This window comes from Chironomus tepperi, unplaced genomic scaffold, assembly GCF_022539635.2.
Source record: "Chironomus tepperi strain 1889 unplaced genomic scaffold, CSIRO-AGI_Ctep_v1 contig_67, whole genome shotgun sequence".
Classification (NCBI taxonomy): Eukaryota; Metazoa; Arthropoda; class Insecta; order Diptera; family Chironomidae; genus Chironomus; species Chironomus tepperi.
The window spans coordinates 83,097-101,233 of NW_027226189.1; the positions used below are offsets into that span (position 1 = coordinate 83,097).

The 18,137-nt window shown below is 31.1% G+C and overlaps 2 protein-coding genes across 5 annotated transcripts in view; both read left to right on the top strand.

Moving 5' to 3' along the window:
- Positions 1 to 15,791, top strand: part of Ac3 (Adenylate cyclase 3) — a 52,646-nt gene extending 36,855 nt beyond the window's left edge. For 2 of the 4 annotated variants that reach the window (XM_070653155.1, XM_070653156.1), the window contains exons 12-22: positions 5,126 to 5,236; positions 5,310 to 5,593; positions 6,007 to 6,094; positions 7,970 to 8,086; positions 8,205 to 8,511; positions 9,876 to 9,948; positions 10,057 to 10,132; positions 10,296 to 10,570; positions 10,629 to 10,942; positions 11,426 to 11,443; positions 11,523 to 15,192. In XM_070653155.1, the coding sequence (XP_070509256.1) occupies positions 5,126 to 5,236; positions 5,310 to 5,593; positions 6,007 to 6,094; positions 7,970 to 8,086; positions 8,205 to 8,511; positions 9,876 to 9,948; positions 10,057 to 10,132; positions 10,296 to 10,570; positions 10,629 to 10,942; positions 11,426 to 11,443; positions 11,523 to 12,067 (2,208 nt within the window). In that variant the 3' untranslated portion in view covers positions 12,068 to 15,192. Of the gene's footprint in view, positions 1 to 5,125; positions 5,237 to 5,309; positions 5,594 to 6,006; positions 6,095 to 7,969; positions 8,087 to 8,204; positions 8,512 to 9,875; positions 9,949 to 10,056; positions 10,133 to 10,295; positions 10,571 to 10,628; positions 10,943 to 11,425; positions 11,444 to 11,522; positions 15,193 to 15,762 lie in introns of those variants that run through there. The other 2 variants (XM_070653159.1, XM_070653158.1) reach the window with 2 other exon arrangements.
- A 928-nt stretch (positions 15,792 to 16,719) lies between these two features.
- LOC139100454 (uncharacterized) lies at positions 16,720 to 18,024 on the top strand. The gene is made up of 2 exons (XM_070653045.1): positions 16,720 to 17,224; positions 17,513 to 18,024. The coding sequence occupies exons 1-2, from the start codon at positions 16,720 to 16,722 to the stop codon at positions 18,022 to 18,024; spliced, it is 1,017 nt and encodes a 338-aa protein (XP_070509146.1).
- The last annotated feature ends 113 nt before the right edge of the window (positions 18,025 to 18,137 follow it).

An 18,137-nucleotide genomic window follows, 5' to 3' on the forward strand; every position in this document is an offset into this window, starting at 1 on the left:
AAATATGACTACAACAACATATATTATACGTTTAGTACCTTTAGGTGACCCAGTTTGTCCTCCGCGTAATCAATGAAGTTCAAACTAAACACTTTAGAAATGCCATGAAACATTTGCGGTTTCGGGCAAGGCTTACCATCAAGGCATGCTGTTATGCAATGAAGTTTAACCAAAACTCTTCAAAATCACCTTCAAAATTGCCACTCATACTACAAAACCTTACAATTTACACATCATTTGTTAATAACCCCCTTTAAACTTCTGAGTAATGGCTTGAGTCTAAATCCCTGTCTAAATATTTCAACATCATTGAATACACAAAATGTAATTTTTTGTGCTCTCACACATTACACCTGTGATTCCCATCTCCATTTACTCAGTTCTGTTGTCGGTGTAAAATTTCGAAATATTTTTCAATCAACAAAGTAAATAAAGCTCAATTAAAATGTTTACATGATATGGATTTAAATCCTTGAAAACTAATCTGAAGTTTCATTATAAAGTATTAAGCGCATGAATGTATCATGAGGGCTTTATAGACAGAATCAAATTGAAACTATTCAGGTATTAAAGTCCATAATCTTTATATTTATGGAGCACTTACGTTTATTGATGAAAAATAGTTTTAAGGATTAATGGCTGATATTAAAAGCTTTAAATGTTTATGTCTGTGATGTGAGTAGCTTGGAAATTTGTTCAACATGTGAACTGATGTGCTTCCATGTGTCTTTTAAGCTTCAAATGCTCCACGAAGAGATAATTTAAAACAATTGTTAGTTGTTGTCATTAAAAATTGACTCAAGCTGCTTCTTATCCCCATTAAAGAGGAGTAAAGTATCTTCAAGATTCTCGTAAAAAAGGAAAAAAAAAGGTTGAATTTTTGTAGCTACGTGACAGAATGTGTTCCGGGTGCTCTTCATCCGTATAAATTCCTACTTTTTTTTTATCATTTCATCCTTAAAATTGGAAGAATTTGAGATTAAAATTCCTTAAATCGTGATAGAAATTGTAAACAACTACGTAAAATAACCTTGAGATTGTCACGGAAACAGCCACAATGATATCATATTAATCTACACTTTGAGAGAAATTAAGGAATTATTTTCTTTAAGGCGTGCCTTAAATTACATATTTTAGCTGTTGATAGCATTTTTTGGAGCAATTTTTAGTGTCACCTAGGCAGCAACAGTCTTTAATTTGGAACCTTTTGGAAGTAACACGAAAGTCGTAGTTGATGAACATTTTGTATGGATTCTTTGCCGTGTTTTGTGTTGGTTGGGTATGAAAGAGTTTTGAGGTAGTTGCTGGAGCTTCTCATTGTACATCAATGTACCTCGACACACAGGTTAAGCATCTCTGCCTCATTCTATCGCTTAAAAACATTAACACAAACAATTTTAACCACAAAACTTTTCTAATTGAAATCAACAACGCAAATTGTGTGCCTAACTAAGTTTCTTGTTGAAGCTTATGAATTTTTTTAATTAAAAACGGAAGGAAAATGGTTCCTGAATTTTAGAATGTTTATCTCTACACTCTAGAATCTCAGGTGTCAAATTTTGTTTTAATCGTCAATGTAAATTTTAATTACAAATTTCATAATTGTTATTAATTTCTACGCCTTCAACTATTTTTGATATCTGAATAGAAGTATTTCATTGGTAACGCAATTTACAACCACGTACATATGATGGAATTTCAAGCCTGAGTAGATTTCAAATAAAACCCCAATTTCACATAATTTTGTGAATTTTCATTGATTTAATTAATTTTTGAATATTTACACTTTTTTTATAAATTTAAATGAATGAATATTTATTTTTGAGCTATATTCTTGGAATATTTTGAATTGTTTTATTAGTTTATAATTTACTTATTAATTTAATAGAATTTTATCGAATTGATTGAAGTCGAAGGAGAAGTTCTTTGATTAATTAGGTACTAGATCGATTAACTAGGGTTTCAAAGGAGGAGTCAAAAAGACCAATTTTAAATTAAATAATGTCAAAACTTGATAGCTTGAGGATCGTTCAGGGCTCCTTATCTCCAATCTCTTAGCTTCTTAGCCTTTAGCTGCTTGTTCCTTCACTTCTTAGCCTCCTTAGTCCCTTAGGGAAGAATGGTTTCAAAAAGTCAATTTCTTTGCCATTTATAAGTAAAATGTCCCTATTTGTTTGACAAATCAAGTTCTACGCCATCCAGAGGAGCTTTACTATCGCCTTTTCTACTTCATGTAGTTTTCAGGAAAGCTTTTAGTGAGTTTTGAAGAGATTTGAGCAAATTAATTCAAAAAATTCATCATTTTGCTACGTAACAACTGAACATCCCCCAAATCAACTGTAAATAATTACTAGGAACAATTTTACATAATTTTATGAGTATATCAGTTTTTATTTATATCCAAAAGTGTCTAACCTACATGAAATATTTGACATTTTCTACCGATCCATGTCAAAATCATAAAACACATATTTATTAGGAAATTTATTGCCAACGCAGTGTGTAGAGTTGTTTATTTTTCAAAAGGGTCGTTCCGACATGATGTCTATTAAAAAATTGGGTCTGTAGCAGCTTTCATTAAATTTTCGAGTGGATTAATGCAAAGCTACCTTAATAAAGGGTAGCACATCATAATCAAATAATCCCCAAGCACATTCGTGACCTGAAAACTTATCAAAGTAAAATCATGGTGTTGGGCTTACTGGGAAGTAAAAAAGCATCAATGATAATGGCACTTTCAAAGTTATTTCTAAATAAAGTTTTTAAAGAGCTTTTTTTACAAGCATTCAAGCAATTCCATTAAAATTGCATTATTCTCGAAGCATATTTTATGTACAATTTTTATGCTTTGTTTTATGACATTTGGATAAAATGCTGAAATGATTTCTTGGAGCAAGAAGCACATACATACACAAAAAATTTATGAAGCACCGCTCAAAAACGTTTAGTTCTTTAACAGCTACCCGCAAGTTCTGTGGAACAAAACTGCTGTGTTTGTAGAGCTTTAAAAGCTTCATGCTGTTGAGCTGCTCATTGTTTGTAATGTAAACTGATATTTTTAGTGAGAACTGTGGACATTGAGTGCCATGACGAACCTTGACATTAAAAAAATTTTCGACATTTTTTCTTGCCAACAAATGAGAGGAACATAAAAGCTTAACTGAATGTGGCACATTTTCTCGTACTCGGATGATCTATTTATTCAACCCAGTAAAATCCTTGACACATTTTCAGATCTCTTCACTGTACAAAACATATGTGCATGTTCAAGAATCTGTTTGAATTATTTAGGTTACTGGGTAAGTAATTTGAATGAATTTTTAGTGTAAAATGGGTTAATGTTCTTGCAATTTTGACTTAATTAGGCTAAAATGTAGAATTTTAGTCTTAAATGTGCTGCAAGGGTCTGTAAGATACAGCCGAAAGCTATAGATCTGCGAAAATGCAAGCTTACGATTCCTGGCCGGAATCAAATTAATTCTAATAGATTTGATTAAAATATTCATCAATTTCACGAGGAACCCCAACCTTTATCCTTATATAAATTAATTATTCAACTCTTTACAACAGCCACAACATTCCACCAATAAACCATTCATCCACAAATTTTAATAAACATTCCATTTAATTTAAATAAATTTTAATGCCAAACCAGATAAAAAAAAGCTCTAAAATCGCCCATCTAGATCGGATTTTTTTATTACCCAGACTTTGTACTGATTACTCAACATCATCTAAAGCTATAAAATTATTCGAATATTAAATTTCTCGTAAAATTAAGTGTTTAAAAAATTTTTTTATCCACAATCTCAAATAAAGTGCCAGAGGAAATGATTTATTGTTTCTCTGTCTGTGCAATAAACAAGACAATAAGCAGCAACAGTTCTTATTATTCTCAATCAACATATAAAACAAAACTTTTTTTATTCTCTAAAAAGCTCAAATTTCTTTCATCTATTGCAGTGGTGGGCAACCTTTTTTGCGTTACACCTTAGTGATAAGCCTCGAATAAGCGGCATACAGTTCATGACATTTCCAAAGAATCTTGGTGTGCCACGACACACAGGTTGCCCACCACTGATCTATTGTTTTCCCCAACATACATATATTGAATTTGTATCTTGAATTAACAACATAAAAGAGGATGTATGTGTGATAAAAAGTAGGAAGAAAACTCATTTGTTGAAGAATATGAAGGAAGTTAAACGGAAAAGTTCACTTGAATTAATATTGTAAGATAATGTGAAGAATAAATAGCTCATATTTGATGGAAAATGAAGATTTGGTTTATTTGGGTGATTAAGTTTTGGGAAGTATTGTTAGAGATGGAGTGAGGAATGGTGGATTTTAATGGAGTTAGTTTGTCTGTTGAGTTGATTAAAACTAGCAAAAAACGTAGATCTGTTAGTTGAATTGAACCCAGAAAGCACAATGCACAGAAATTTCCAAAGATTCGGCCAATGCACAACTTGAATCTGTCGAGTTGGACCCAAACCTGCATGACTCTGGCCAATTCCAATTTAACCATTATATTGCTTAGTATTGAAGTTTTTCACTTGATCTTGGTGATAATCTACTTTTATTGGAACTAAGTTACTTTAGATTGCTCCATCTGTAGCTAAACATGATCTAAATGCTATTTAGGAACTCGACACCTAAAAGTAGGAAAGCCAATTGATCATTTACCTGCAAATTCAATCCCAATAGTCTTCAATAGCTCTTCCTTATCTCCATCTACTATTCAATATCCCTCGAGGAATAAGAAATGCATACACAAACCCTTTCCTTCTTAGACTTATTTATTCTCAAGTATATTGTCACAAGGCAAATCTCTAGACGTTTATGAGTGAAGCAATTAGGCGAAGAGAGAAAAAAAAATACATAAAACGTTTTATGATTCCTTCATCCTCATATTTCTTATGCCACAACATACAACAACTCTATTGCTGCAAAAAAAGAAGTGAATGGAATGGGACAATTGTAGTTAAAATTGCCTCCTTTATTCCGTCGTTTGCCACAACAAAAGTTCATTAATTATTCCATTTATAATTAAATTATGCTTAGTGTTTGGTTAATTAATGTCGATATCAATTTCTTGCTTCTCATTTGAATATTTGTTGAGTAGTTTAAAGCATCTGAGCACATAAGAAATGGTGTGAACAATATTGAGCCTAAAGATATTATCATTGAGCCTGATGGTCCGTCAATTGTATCGAAAGAAGACGACGAATCCAAGGTAATTAAATTAATTAGTGTCAATTAGTTAGTTTATCTAAATCTTTAATTCCCCCCAAATAACAACAATACAGTGCACATCACCTACTGAATATAACGATGAAGAGGCGAAGATTGGCGCAAATGTCAAAGAAGAAGAAGCAATGGAAATCTATAAAGTTCGTCTTCGAAAAGAGCTCGTTTCACGTGATGGTCATGGTGAAATTGACAAGGACACAACTGTCTTCTTAACATTTAAGGATAAAAATTTAGAAAAGGCCTACAGCGAATATCGCGAACCATACTCATCTGTCCCATTGACGGCATCACTTTTAGTGCAACTTATCGGTATCATTTATTCAATTTTTGTATTGCCAAGGTGAGATATTTTTTACGCCGGCGCTGATAACAGGAAGAAGGAACGTGATTTTGTGATTGATTGAGAATTAGAAGGCGTTTGGAAGCTGGATGTGATCATTGAAAATTTGAATTTAAAGACAAAAATCAAATTTGAATTTTAACGGAAATTTAAATTTTGAATTTCTAATTTCATCAGATATTTGAAAACTGCCATTAATTCCTAATCAGCTATGATAATCTGCTTCCAATATCTCATTATATCCTATAATGAGATGCTTCCATACAAAGTGTGATGCAAAACTTTTTAAACTTCTTCCTCAATCGATTACTGCTATATGTTTCGTTAAAATCTATATCATCTACAATGTTGCTTCTTCCTACTTCCCTACTTATATATTTTTTCTCATTAATATGTATCTCAAACTGCCATAGGACATGGTATCATTTTGTGATAGTGTTACCACCATCACTTGTGATTGCATTCATCGTGTTCATATCAATAGCGGAAAGTTTTCCTGACGTGAGTAGAATAATAATTAATTAAATTGAAAATTTTATTCTGTCACATGCTTTACTTATACGATAAAGTAAAATTTTTTTGTGGTAAATCTCTGTGGATTGGAGAGAGAAGACAATATTTATGGAATCTACGGTTAAAATTGTTAACAACTAATAGATTTTTTCCCGATAAATTAGCATAAAGCTTCCTATCTCTCTTCAATCTAACGATTTGAAGCCATTTCATGTGAATTTTTTGGCAAAAGCCTAACGAATAATTTAATATCGAATGATAATGGAATCAAATCAATCAATTTCCTCGTTCTTTTATTGTATTCTTCGTCATCGACTATATCTACCAGGCTTGATGATGAGAATATGGCACGAAGAAATTTGCATCCTTCATTTTAAGCCGAATTAAAGAATTTATTTATTGAAAAAATATAACAAATAAACTTAATGAATTCAATCAAGAGGTAGCGGAAGGTTTCTAACAGAACCGCAAATTTAATAACGAGATTTATTCCTTCATCTACGCCTTATTCCTATCTAGATCAAATCTCCGAGGTAATTTTCGAAATATTCTTATTGAATTTTGAATATTGACAAGATTGAGAATGGCATCGCCGTAAGATTGTGAAGTCAACTGAATTCTCTAATGCTTTGACCTTCACTTCACTGAATTAGACAGACAATTTACGTTCACCGAGAATTATCCCATGAAAATTCAAATGAAACCAGAATTAATTTCTGAGAAGACTATTAGATTGGCAATGAACGTTCAAATCCAAGAAATACAAGCTCAATAGGATTAATTATGGTTTTTCAAAGAAATTGAATAAAGTTTTTCGATTGTAAAATTCAAAAGTTACATCTATCGAAACCAGTTATTTTCTAAACTCGAATGAATTCAAGGAAAGTTGATGAATTTTGATATAATTATTGTCCTTGACAGTATTCAGCAGAGAGCTTGAAGCCATATTACTTTTTTTGAGTTGATTTCATTCAATTTGATTTATTCAGATCAATGTTTATTCTTCGAAGTTCAAAAACAGACTAAATATTTACTTTAAAAGGGATCAACAACAGTAAAAGGGGAAAATCAACTGATTCTATTTAAGAAATATGATTTGAATATTAAAATGACAGTTGATATATTCTCAACAATTTTATTCAAATGTCATTTTTGATCAAATGACTGTTGACATCAACTTAGTTGACTTCTATAGTGCTTGAGGTTGTAATATTGTCAAAGGTCAGTTGCATTCGTCAGTTAATTTTACGATATTGCCTGATGCTTGAATAAAATGTCAATTGATCCATAGGATAGAATTTCAAAGGTCATCATTCTATCCAACTCTTCATCATTCAAACCTCCACAAACATTAAATGATGAAGCTATCATAAAATTTACACAAAAAAGCTCTAAAAAATCAAAAATTAATTATCTTAAAAGCGCGCATTTATGATATAAGCATTAAATTTATCTTTCCTCGCAGCATACTACACAAAAATTTTACTTCATTACTCTAACCTGACTTTTATAAAGTATAAAATTTTCATCATCACAAAGAGAAAGCGAACTGCATTGAAAATCGAATTTATGTACATTCATACATACAGTAATAAAAAAAATAATGCAGCATAATAAATATTATGAGAAATTTAATGGAACTACTGATATAGCGTTCACATTATCATCAAAAAGTTTACATTCAAGCTTTTCGCTTTTTTTTTAAGGTAGAATAGAAAAAAGTTTTCTAGCTACAAAATACTTCCACTTGACCTACTTCAAAGCTGAATTGAATAAACCCCTTATCCATTATCATTCAACAAACTGCCACAAGATGTTTACACTAGTGATTTAAAATTACAATATGTCTTTCCTTATTTACAGATTGTTCCTCCAATTGCGACAATTGCTAGTAAAAGCTTCAACGATTGTGTGTGGCTTCGACGACTTTGTGCAATATGTGTCATTTTGCTGATTGGATTCTCAAATGCTGCAGATATGGTAAGATATAAATTCAATTAGGGTCTTTTATTCACCCATGAGCTTTATTATTTAGTGATATTAAGTTACAATACTCTGGATAATCATTTAACAATACATCTTCATCTATACTCTATAGCTGGCATCGACTCAAACAACAATTGATGCAATGAATGAATTAAATTTAATTTCAAGTAACAACCTTTCCTCATCACTTACGAATACAAGTCGATATACGAATATAAATGTGAATAGAAATGATACAAATGGCTACAATCATACATCCAACAACCACGCGATAGAATTTAATTCTATCCACTCGCCATACGATATTTGTATTTTACCATCATACTTCAATCATTTTGCTATATTAATTCTCATTGCAACGACTATAGTTACACAGCTATCGCATATAACAAAAATTTTATTGATGGTCGCCATAACAGGTAAATTATTAATGATTGAATAAGAATTATTTAGTTCCATTAGGGGTTTATTAATTATTTTAATTGATTATAAATACCAATTACCAACATTTCCATGCCCTTTTTTGATCTATGCTCGATTTTCCATTTTTAAATTATTATGTACGAGAGTAAATGCCGTAAATATACAATTCAATATGAGCATTAAACATTTCCATTCCATTTTGTTTGCCTACGCTTTTGTCGCAGTTGAGGTGGAATGGCTTATGTGGAAAAATATACGAAAATTGAGACAAAAGACTTTGTAAGGTCAAACTTTTGGTAAGGGGTCGAATTTTTGAATTAATTTGGCTTAAACCTGCATTTTAAAGGACATTAAGTTAAAGTGTTACTTACTTGCTTACTTTTGAGGGCAGATCAATTGTGGACAATGGTCTCTCTTAGATGTCGCTGGAAGCTTGTTTTATTGTTGGCTTCCATTTGTCAATTCAGAAGCTTACCTAAGTCTCATAATAACATGCCTAGTCGACAGAAGCCTGTTCCCTTTAATTCAATCAGGAAAGCTCAATTTGTAGCTTTCTAAATTAAAATTCTCAAATAATTCCAACATTTCCATAAAAGTATCCCCTCCGATCCCTCCAATTTCCATCTCCAATTATAATTTCTTTGTCTTCCCATCCCCACGTCTTCTTGCTCGGAAACAATTTTATTTTTTGAAACAATACAAGCAATTAGTGAAAGATACAACAACAAAAATATTTGTAGAATGACTTTAATGTCTCTCTTATTTCGTAACAAAAAAAGCTTCGATACACCTGAGAGAATCTTTAGAAAATTGTCGGTAATTTGAGATGAAATCTTTCCTATATTGTCTATTGTTTAGATATCAAGTGGATTTTCTGAGGTGTTGAGACATCCTGAAATGAGTAGTTTGACTTTAGGTGATAGACATGATTAGTTTTTAGATAAATTGAATTTTGATTTGATGTGGGAATTGGGGTATTTAGGAAAATTGTCAATTTTTGAATCAGAATTGCCAATTTGAGCTTTTTTGGATGTTAAGAGAGTCAAATCAATCAACTGCTAATGTAGTCCTGGACGCAAAGTGTATTGAAAACATTTGAACCATAAACTACAATCCAGAACAAATTCCCACGCAATAAACAATCTCCACACCCATAAAATATGAATATTAAATGTCAAGTGAAGCTTCATTTCAATTTCTATCAGATTATATACAGCATTTAAGCAAATACGTCCCAATTGTCTCTTCATTCCCATCCAAATATGATATTTCTATTATAATTTTGATGTTTACAATGACAATTAATTAATTAATTAAATAATTAATCTTGTTATATATTTTACCATGCCTATTTAAACAGCATTTTATTGCGCAATTAATGTGCTCTTACTTAAGGACGCATTTAAATATGAAATCTATGATACATCAAATTCGTAAGTATTACAGAATGTGTCGCTACATAATCCACACTTATAATAAAAACGAAAATATATTAATGATCAGCTGTTAACGTGATTATGTCTTTTATCATCCATTTACAGAGGCGTTCCATTACAGTTCATATTGTCAGCGATGTTAATTGCGGTAACAGTTGCTCTATCAATCCTAGCGAGACATGTAAGTTCATACTGTGAGGAGTAAAGCAGCAGAAAAAATTTATTTAATGTCTTTTTCTTCTTCTTCCTACTTTTTACATCCATATTGGTTCACGTAATTTTCTCATCTTGATATCTCATGGTATTAAATTCCTACATTGTTCATGAAAAATCCACAACAAAAGATGGATAAAGTGGATCGTGTCATATTCAAGTGGAAAAATGAGGTTAGTGACCAAAAAGAAAAGGCAAGTGATATGCGTCGACGAAATGAAGCACTTGTTTACAATATTCTACCAAAACATGTGGCTGAACATTTCATGGGAAATCGAAAACGTTCACATGATGAGTTGTATTCACAAAGTTATGCGGAAGTTGGTGTGCTGTTTGCATCAATGCCAAATTTTACCGACTTTTATTCCGAAGAGACAGTTAACAATCAAGGTCTTGAATGTTTGAGGTAATTTAATGACTGTTCAGCTTCATGGCCAGATAAACAAATTCAAGTCTGTTTACAGATTCCTCAACGAAGTTATATCCGATTTTGATGCTCTCCTTGAACTTCCTCCATTCCAAAATATCATCAAAATCAAAACAATCGGCTCAACATACATGGCTGCATCCGGTCTAAATCCATCTCAAATTTGCAAAACTGACGATCCAATAATGATAAAATGGGCGCCATTAGCATTGCTGGTTGATTTTGCACTGGAACTAAAGAAAGCATTACAAGGAATCAACGAACAATCATTCAATCATTTTGTATTGAAAATGGGCATCAATCATGGCCCTATTACAGCTGGAGTCATCGGTGCTAGGAAACCTCACTATGGTATGCCATAAATTTGACTTATTATCGTGATTTGTTACGAAAAATTCTTGTTTCTTATTTTCAACATCGTTAAAATATACTCGGTGTGTTTTTTGATGATAAATGAGCGGCCAACTGATCTGTTTAGCTGGCTGAATAAGCATTTGACTTGTTGACAATTTTTGTTGTTTTTATTTCAATTCATTCCCGAACAGAAAATGCAATTGGATGTTAAAATGAAAATAAATTTAATTTGTGCCATTTTATTGATTATTTATCGCCAATTTATCACTTGATTAATTGCTATTTAAGCTTAATAATTGCAAAAAACTTCTCGAGGTGATGAAATTTTTTGCAAAATTAATTTGTGTAAATTTTAATTTTTGAAAAGTCGTTAAAAATTGAAAAGCGCTGCAAATCGTCTTACTAACCTTACTTTTCCTTTATTCTCTTTTCATTCTTCTTAATATTCTGCTGATTATACGAAAATAAAACGAATTTTAGATATTTGGGGAAATACGGGTATGTACAAAACACATAACTTCTATCAACCTAGTTCAAATAATGATTTCTTTCTTATTTCTTCTTCATCAATCTATAGTAAATGTGGCGTCAAGAATGGAAAGCACAGGAAAAGCCGGTGCAATTCAAGTCACTGAAGAAACGTGTCAAATTTTACAAATGTTTGGCTACACATTCGAACAACGTGGTCTTGTTGCTGTGAAAGGAAAAGGACAACTAATGACCTATTATCTCATCGGCAAGTTAGACAAGCCACCAACATCACCAACCGTAAATCATGTTCATCCAGAAGTCGATGAGAAAGAAAATTCAATAAATCAAAATTTAATTGCACCAGAATCACCAAATCCACTCACATTATCGAGTGCCACTGCCAGTCCGAGTTCAGTGCGACTCAATCAAAATTATCAACCAAACGGTAACATCGATACGGAACCGGAGAATCTTGAATCACTCGAGAGTAATTGTGAGGAAAGTATTAACGATAATAAAAATTCCAATAATGCAAAGCACTCGGAAAAAGATCCACTATTGAGTGATAATGTAAAGGCCGAAACACAGAACACAGAGCTAAATCATTTCATAAGCGATGAGAAGAAAGCTTTACTTGAAAATGTCACGTAGAAAATGCTTGAATAAATCAAAAAATTAAAGCAACAATTTAAAAGTAAATACACAAAGTGAGAATCATAAGCATAAGCATAATAACTAGTGAAGCTTCTTAGAGTGATTGTGATTTCTATTCCATGTTCGTAGTTGGCTTCTTGCTATACTCCATTTCATGATGAATCATCCATTTTTGTTGCTTTTTTAATTCCATTGTTTTTGTTGCTATATAAAAAATCTATTTACACATCCACACCCCACCCATACCTAAAAATATATATATTTCATGAAATTTTTGAGCTTTCAAAATGTTTCTCAACAAAATCAAAAAAGCTTTTTTCATTCTCTATCAAATTATAATAATATATATCTATTTACAACATAATATATATACCTAAAAACAACTTCTCCCTTCCAATATATTGTATATTTTTGCAGATGATTATTTAAGAAATGTTTAACTAGAAGAATGAAACCTGACGTTCAAAATAAAGTATAAAGCTTTTAATGCGATACTACAATCAGGAATGACAAAGAACGATATCGAATTTGGGTAGTAAAAAAATATATTAAAGATGACATATAAAAAGAGAAAGAAATGGAATTTATTTATTATGATGATATATAGTAACAAGAAGATACTCTATTTTGATGAAAGCTCAACATTTCGACATTAATTTAGTCATTTTTGGATTGCGTTTCATTTTGATGTCATTGACCTTGAATTTAATTAAGGATTCTTATTTTCCATCCGCGAGGGTTTGGCTCTTTTGATGAGGATATAAAACAATGAATGAGGATCTCCATTTTTAGATGTTCATACCCATCCCATAAATCATACATTTTTAGTTTTATATAATAAAACAATATACACCAAAGAACCAAAGATATGTAGAGAATCTAAACCTTAAATTTAAGTTATAGGAAATGTATCGTCTATCCTTAGATACATAGGTAGGAAATTATAACCAAAATCTGTCTGTGGTATGATAGTCATCTAGTTGGAATGATATGATTTGATTCTATTTAAGTAAATGCCCTTCCAAAAATCACACGACGAAGAAACGGCGAACTAGGGGCGATAAGTCTAGTCTCAGACTAGACTAACTCTGTCTTTGCGAGTTTTTGCAATATCTACGTCGTGTGCCTTCCGGGCCTAACGAACAAAGAGCTAGTCTTGTGAAACAAGTTTGAGTAATGGTCAATATCAACTCTACATCTTTGTGGATTAGGATGCGAAAACAATGAATCTCACATGATTGTGATTATGTTGCCCATTTTTCGTTCCAACAGTAGCTACATCCCCAAGTGGAAAAATTAGAAGTTGCTGAAAATGTCCTCATTAAGTCATTAATAGATATAAATGTTGCACCAGATCAAGTAAAGGTTGTGTTTTACTATTAAGGAAAAAAATGTAGAAATAGAACTAAAAATGAAGATCGTCAGACGATATTTTCAAAAATTTGGAACTTAATATATTGATTTACATCCATTTTCATGAGATTAATCTCAAGTAGTTGAGCTTAGATCAATGTGAATTACCAATTGTCTCGTAATTTGATTAATTAGGTTATCATTTAGAGTTATGTCTCATTTGTTTAAGATAAACATCCTATGTGTGTCCTAGAGATACCTTATAATTGTATGTACTCCAAGATCATTCACCTACGAAATCTCAGACTCGATATCAACTAGTTCAAAAGACACATGACGTAGGAATGGCTAAGAATCTGGCTCCAGGACTGTGTGTGTTTGGCTTGAGGTCTATTTTCTTCACTGAATCTGACTTCTGTCTAGACACACGCCATTCTAAGGAGAGAAACTGTCAATTCTTCGTCATGTACCTTCCGGCTAGAGCTCGATGTCAAGTCGAATGATCCATTCCAAATTCACTCAAAAGAACCTTAACCCCCACCACTATATATCACTATCAAACATCACCACCTTATAGCCACAAAACTAGTTCAAATTAATTTATTAAAATTAAAAATTGCCATAATGACATCAATGTGAACCGCAGTCACTATAATGTAACTTTTAATTCAATTTCAATTCAACTTTCTAATTTTCCAAATAGTGAAATGAAAAAAAAACTTTTTAAAAGGAGAATTAAATGTGTTAATAAAGTGAAAGAAATAAAAAAAAACTTAAAAGACGTAGTGAAATAGAATTTAAAAAAAAAAAGTTTAATAAATAAAAAAAAATAAAAATTGAGTAGAACTGACTAGATTAGAGAAAAAAAAATGAAATTAAGTAAAGTAATCAATAATAGCTATAAACACTTAATCAATAAATTATAATGTTAGATAATGCATTAAACACTTTATCATCAAAAAAAAATTAATATTTACACGTAAACGAAGGAAGCGCTTACAGAAATATAAAAAAAAATTGAGTAAAAGTCTATTTCGGTTATGACAGCTGATGGTATGTTGATTTAAGTGGCATATAAAGACAAGTCAATAAAAATTAAATGCTTGGCCTTTTTTATCCAATCAACTCTCATTTTACAGCTTTGTTTTCGATGTCAAATTTTTTGATATAATTTCCAATTTACTCTCCATATATGTATTAATCTACAGCACAATGTACCAACAGAAAATAAATATGATTTTTAATAGATTGGATAACTGACAGTAAATGAGTTGACTTACATGTCCGAATTGAACTTGAATGAAATGAAAATTAATGGAAAAGTTTTTCTTTATTTGACACAAATTGAATTTGAAAATTCGATTTAGTAATTTTTGTAATTCTGGGGGATAGTTGCTTGTTGAAAGTTAATGGAATGTTTATGCATTTTAAAATTGAATTTTTATCGGTCAAGAACACAAATGCAGTCATTGGGATTTAAAAGTTTTTTTTTATCAGATTAGTTATTTAATAAGTTGATTATTGTGCTGTAATTTGTTGGAAATGAGATTAGTTTTGAGTCAAAAATACATGCACAGCAGCACAATTCAGTAGGGCATCACTATATTGCCATTTCAACTGCAAGACGTAAAACTGTGCTGACGGAAACGTGACGCCTGATTTCGACCGATATTTTTGGTACATAAAAGTATTTTAGGGAGCTGATACAGGTTGCATTGCTGATAAGCAATCGGTAATCAGCAAAAGAGCAAGCTTTAGTCGTCATGAATCATAGTCAGAGTTCTCAATCACTTGACCATTTATATAGTTGCTTTAGTCCGGCAATGAGAGGCATATGGACTAGATTTACTGGTAAACCCCTGCAATATTCTAGGAATATCTGAGCATCAAAAGAAAATCGACATGAAATTCTCCCAGGAATCCACCCCTGCTTGACTTACATAAGAGTTCTCTCGCTCTGAACATAACCAAGTACAGCATGTTAACCTCATTAAATCAAAATAAATTTTTCATATTCATTGCTGAATATTTTTCATAATAATAATAATAATAATAATAATTTTATTACCGTTAAGGTATTTCTAATACATTATGTTATATAATAATTCGTTTCTGACTATTGGAATTTGATATGATTTCATACTCAAATTTAATATAATAAATATATTTTTTTCCTCTCTTTCAACGGTTGATTAATGCTGTAAGAATGAATTAAGCTTTCAAGCTGTCATAATCGTTGTATTCTTATTATTCATCGCTTTCCATCTATATTATTAAAGTGAGAGGAATAATGAGTAAATGAAAATAAATAATAATTTTGTGATATGAACATTTTTCAGGTCTGTTATAATTTTTCATCATATATGAAGTAAATATTATTTATTAAATGAAACGAGAGATTATATCTGATTTATTTATTTTCATGAAATAAGAAGAAAAACTATATTTAACGAAAAATAAATACATAAAGTGGAAAAAAAAATTGTTCATTTATTCAATTGTTTGAATACTCTTTAATAAATAAGCATACATGAGTAAATAATGCTGATGAATTTTTAATTAAAGAAAAATTAAGAAAAAAAAGAAGAAAAATTTAAGAGAAATAAAATAAAAGTGTGTTTCAAGAACTTAAAGACGTTGTATTATTTAATGCTAGAATAACATCCTTGTCACCTGCAAAGATCCTTATGTAAAATTTGTTTCAGATTTATGTTTACGCTGCTGATTTGTTGCTCAGTTTTTCTCAATTTTTGCTTAGTTTTTGACACTTTTTCTGCTTTGTTGCTCAAAATTTCTAATTTGTTGCTCAATATTCTCATTTGTAATTCAATTTTGTATTTTTTGCTCAATTTTGAGAATTTTTGCTCATTTGTTGCTCAGTTTTTCTGATTTATTGCTGAGTTTTCTCAATTTGGTTTACTTTTTCTGAATTTTTGCTCAGATTTGTAAGCTTTTGTTCATTTTTTGCTCAAAATTTTCAATTTTGTTGCTTAGTTTTCTCAGTTGTTACTCAATTTTGCTTATTTTCTACTTAATTTTTGCCAATTTGTTGCTCAATTTCGACATAGTCTCAACATTAAGCTCCAACTCCACACCCAAAACAATTTCTCACAAAATCCATCTCAAGGAAAACTATAATCACACAAAAGGAAATGTGAATAAATATTTCATGAGCAGTACATGTGTCTCTGTTCTTTGATAGATGCATTATATAAGTAATTTTGAAGTCGAATTGTCATGGAACGACATCAGTGATGATAATGTTCTTGAAGTCTTGACTGAATTACAATAGTAAAATGATTGCATTATATTTAAATATACACGAATTGAGTGAAATAGAAGCATTGCGAAATTTTACATCATCAGTACTGAAAATGAGATTGCATAGAGTGTATTATTTCATACTTCTTTTTAAATTTGCAGAGCTATCATTTACAAAACTTTGTGAAGACTATCAAAGTAAATTGAAACTTGAGTTTTATCCTCTACGTCATTGTCAGCGCTCAAATAAGACGATAATAGCATCAACAAATGTAAAAAGTGTAAAACTTTGTGCTTCATATGCTCGGTCTCGTAGAGGACTTGCATTTAATTTCAGCCCGAAAAGTCGACAGCATAAAAACTTTTTTGAAATTCAAGCAACTAAAAATTACACAAAAAAGGATGTGAACGACAAATCATTGAATGTAGCACTTGATTTTGATAATTGTGAAGTACTTGCATGTCCGGAAAATAGAAACTTTTCTTCCATCGTAAATGACACTCGATTTGATTACTATACGATGTATGCTCATCCTCCTCGTAAGTGATGTTTTATAGTGATTTTATTTGTGGTGCTTTTTATGAGAGATTATGTTCAGATTTTCTGTGGGATTGGCTTGCTTAGTTAAGGATTTGTAATGTCCATTGCTGGATATAGTCAGCTATTCTCATAAAATTAATCACAAACAAATTGGCAAAATTCCAATAAACCCTAAAAATCCAGCACAAACAATGAAAAATTAAAACAAAAGCAGCCACTCTAAATCATCACATCACTTTACAATCTATAGCCTTAACTGCATTTTCTATCTCTTTGTATCTCATTAGCAATTGAAAATGCCACATGTATACCATCACTTGGTATGTTTCTATTATACAAAGAGAGAAAGAATTATTCAACAGCATACAGTACATGTAAATCTGTAAAAGGTCAACTGGCTCACATTGCATCGGAGAGACGAACGAATGAGATATCAAAGCTCCTTTTAAATTCAGACAAATTATCATCAACATCAAAGGAAATGCTAGCCTTTGTAGGATTAAATGAAACGACCGGAGGTAAATTTTCAACATCAAATTCAGAACCGCTTGAATGTTTTGATTATCGCGCTTTTGCGCCTGGACATCCGCCTGAAATTCGTAAGCCATCATGTGTTGCATTAACGGATAAAGCTTCTTGGAAAGTGATGTCGTGCATCAAAAAGGTCATGTTTGTGTGTGAGATTCTTGCCAATGGTCCAAATCCATATGTCAACAATATCCATCAAAAATGTTCAATTAAGCATCCAAATAATCGATTCTCTGTTAAGAATATTAAGAAATCTGATTTCGAACCTTGAAATTTATTTTATTTAATAAATTAATCTTCAATAATCGGTGCGTATAACTTTAATGTATGTATAATTATTGGCTAAAATTCCGTAATTGAATGAATTTTTTTCATATAAGCGTA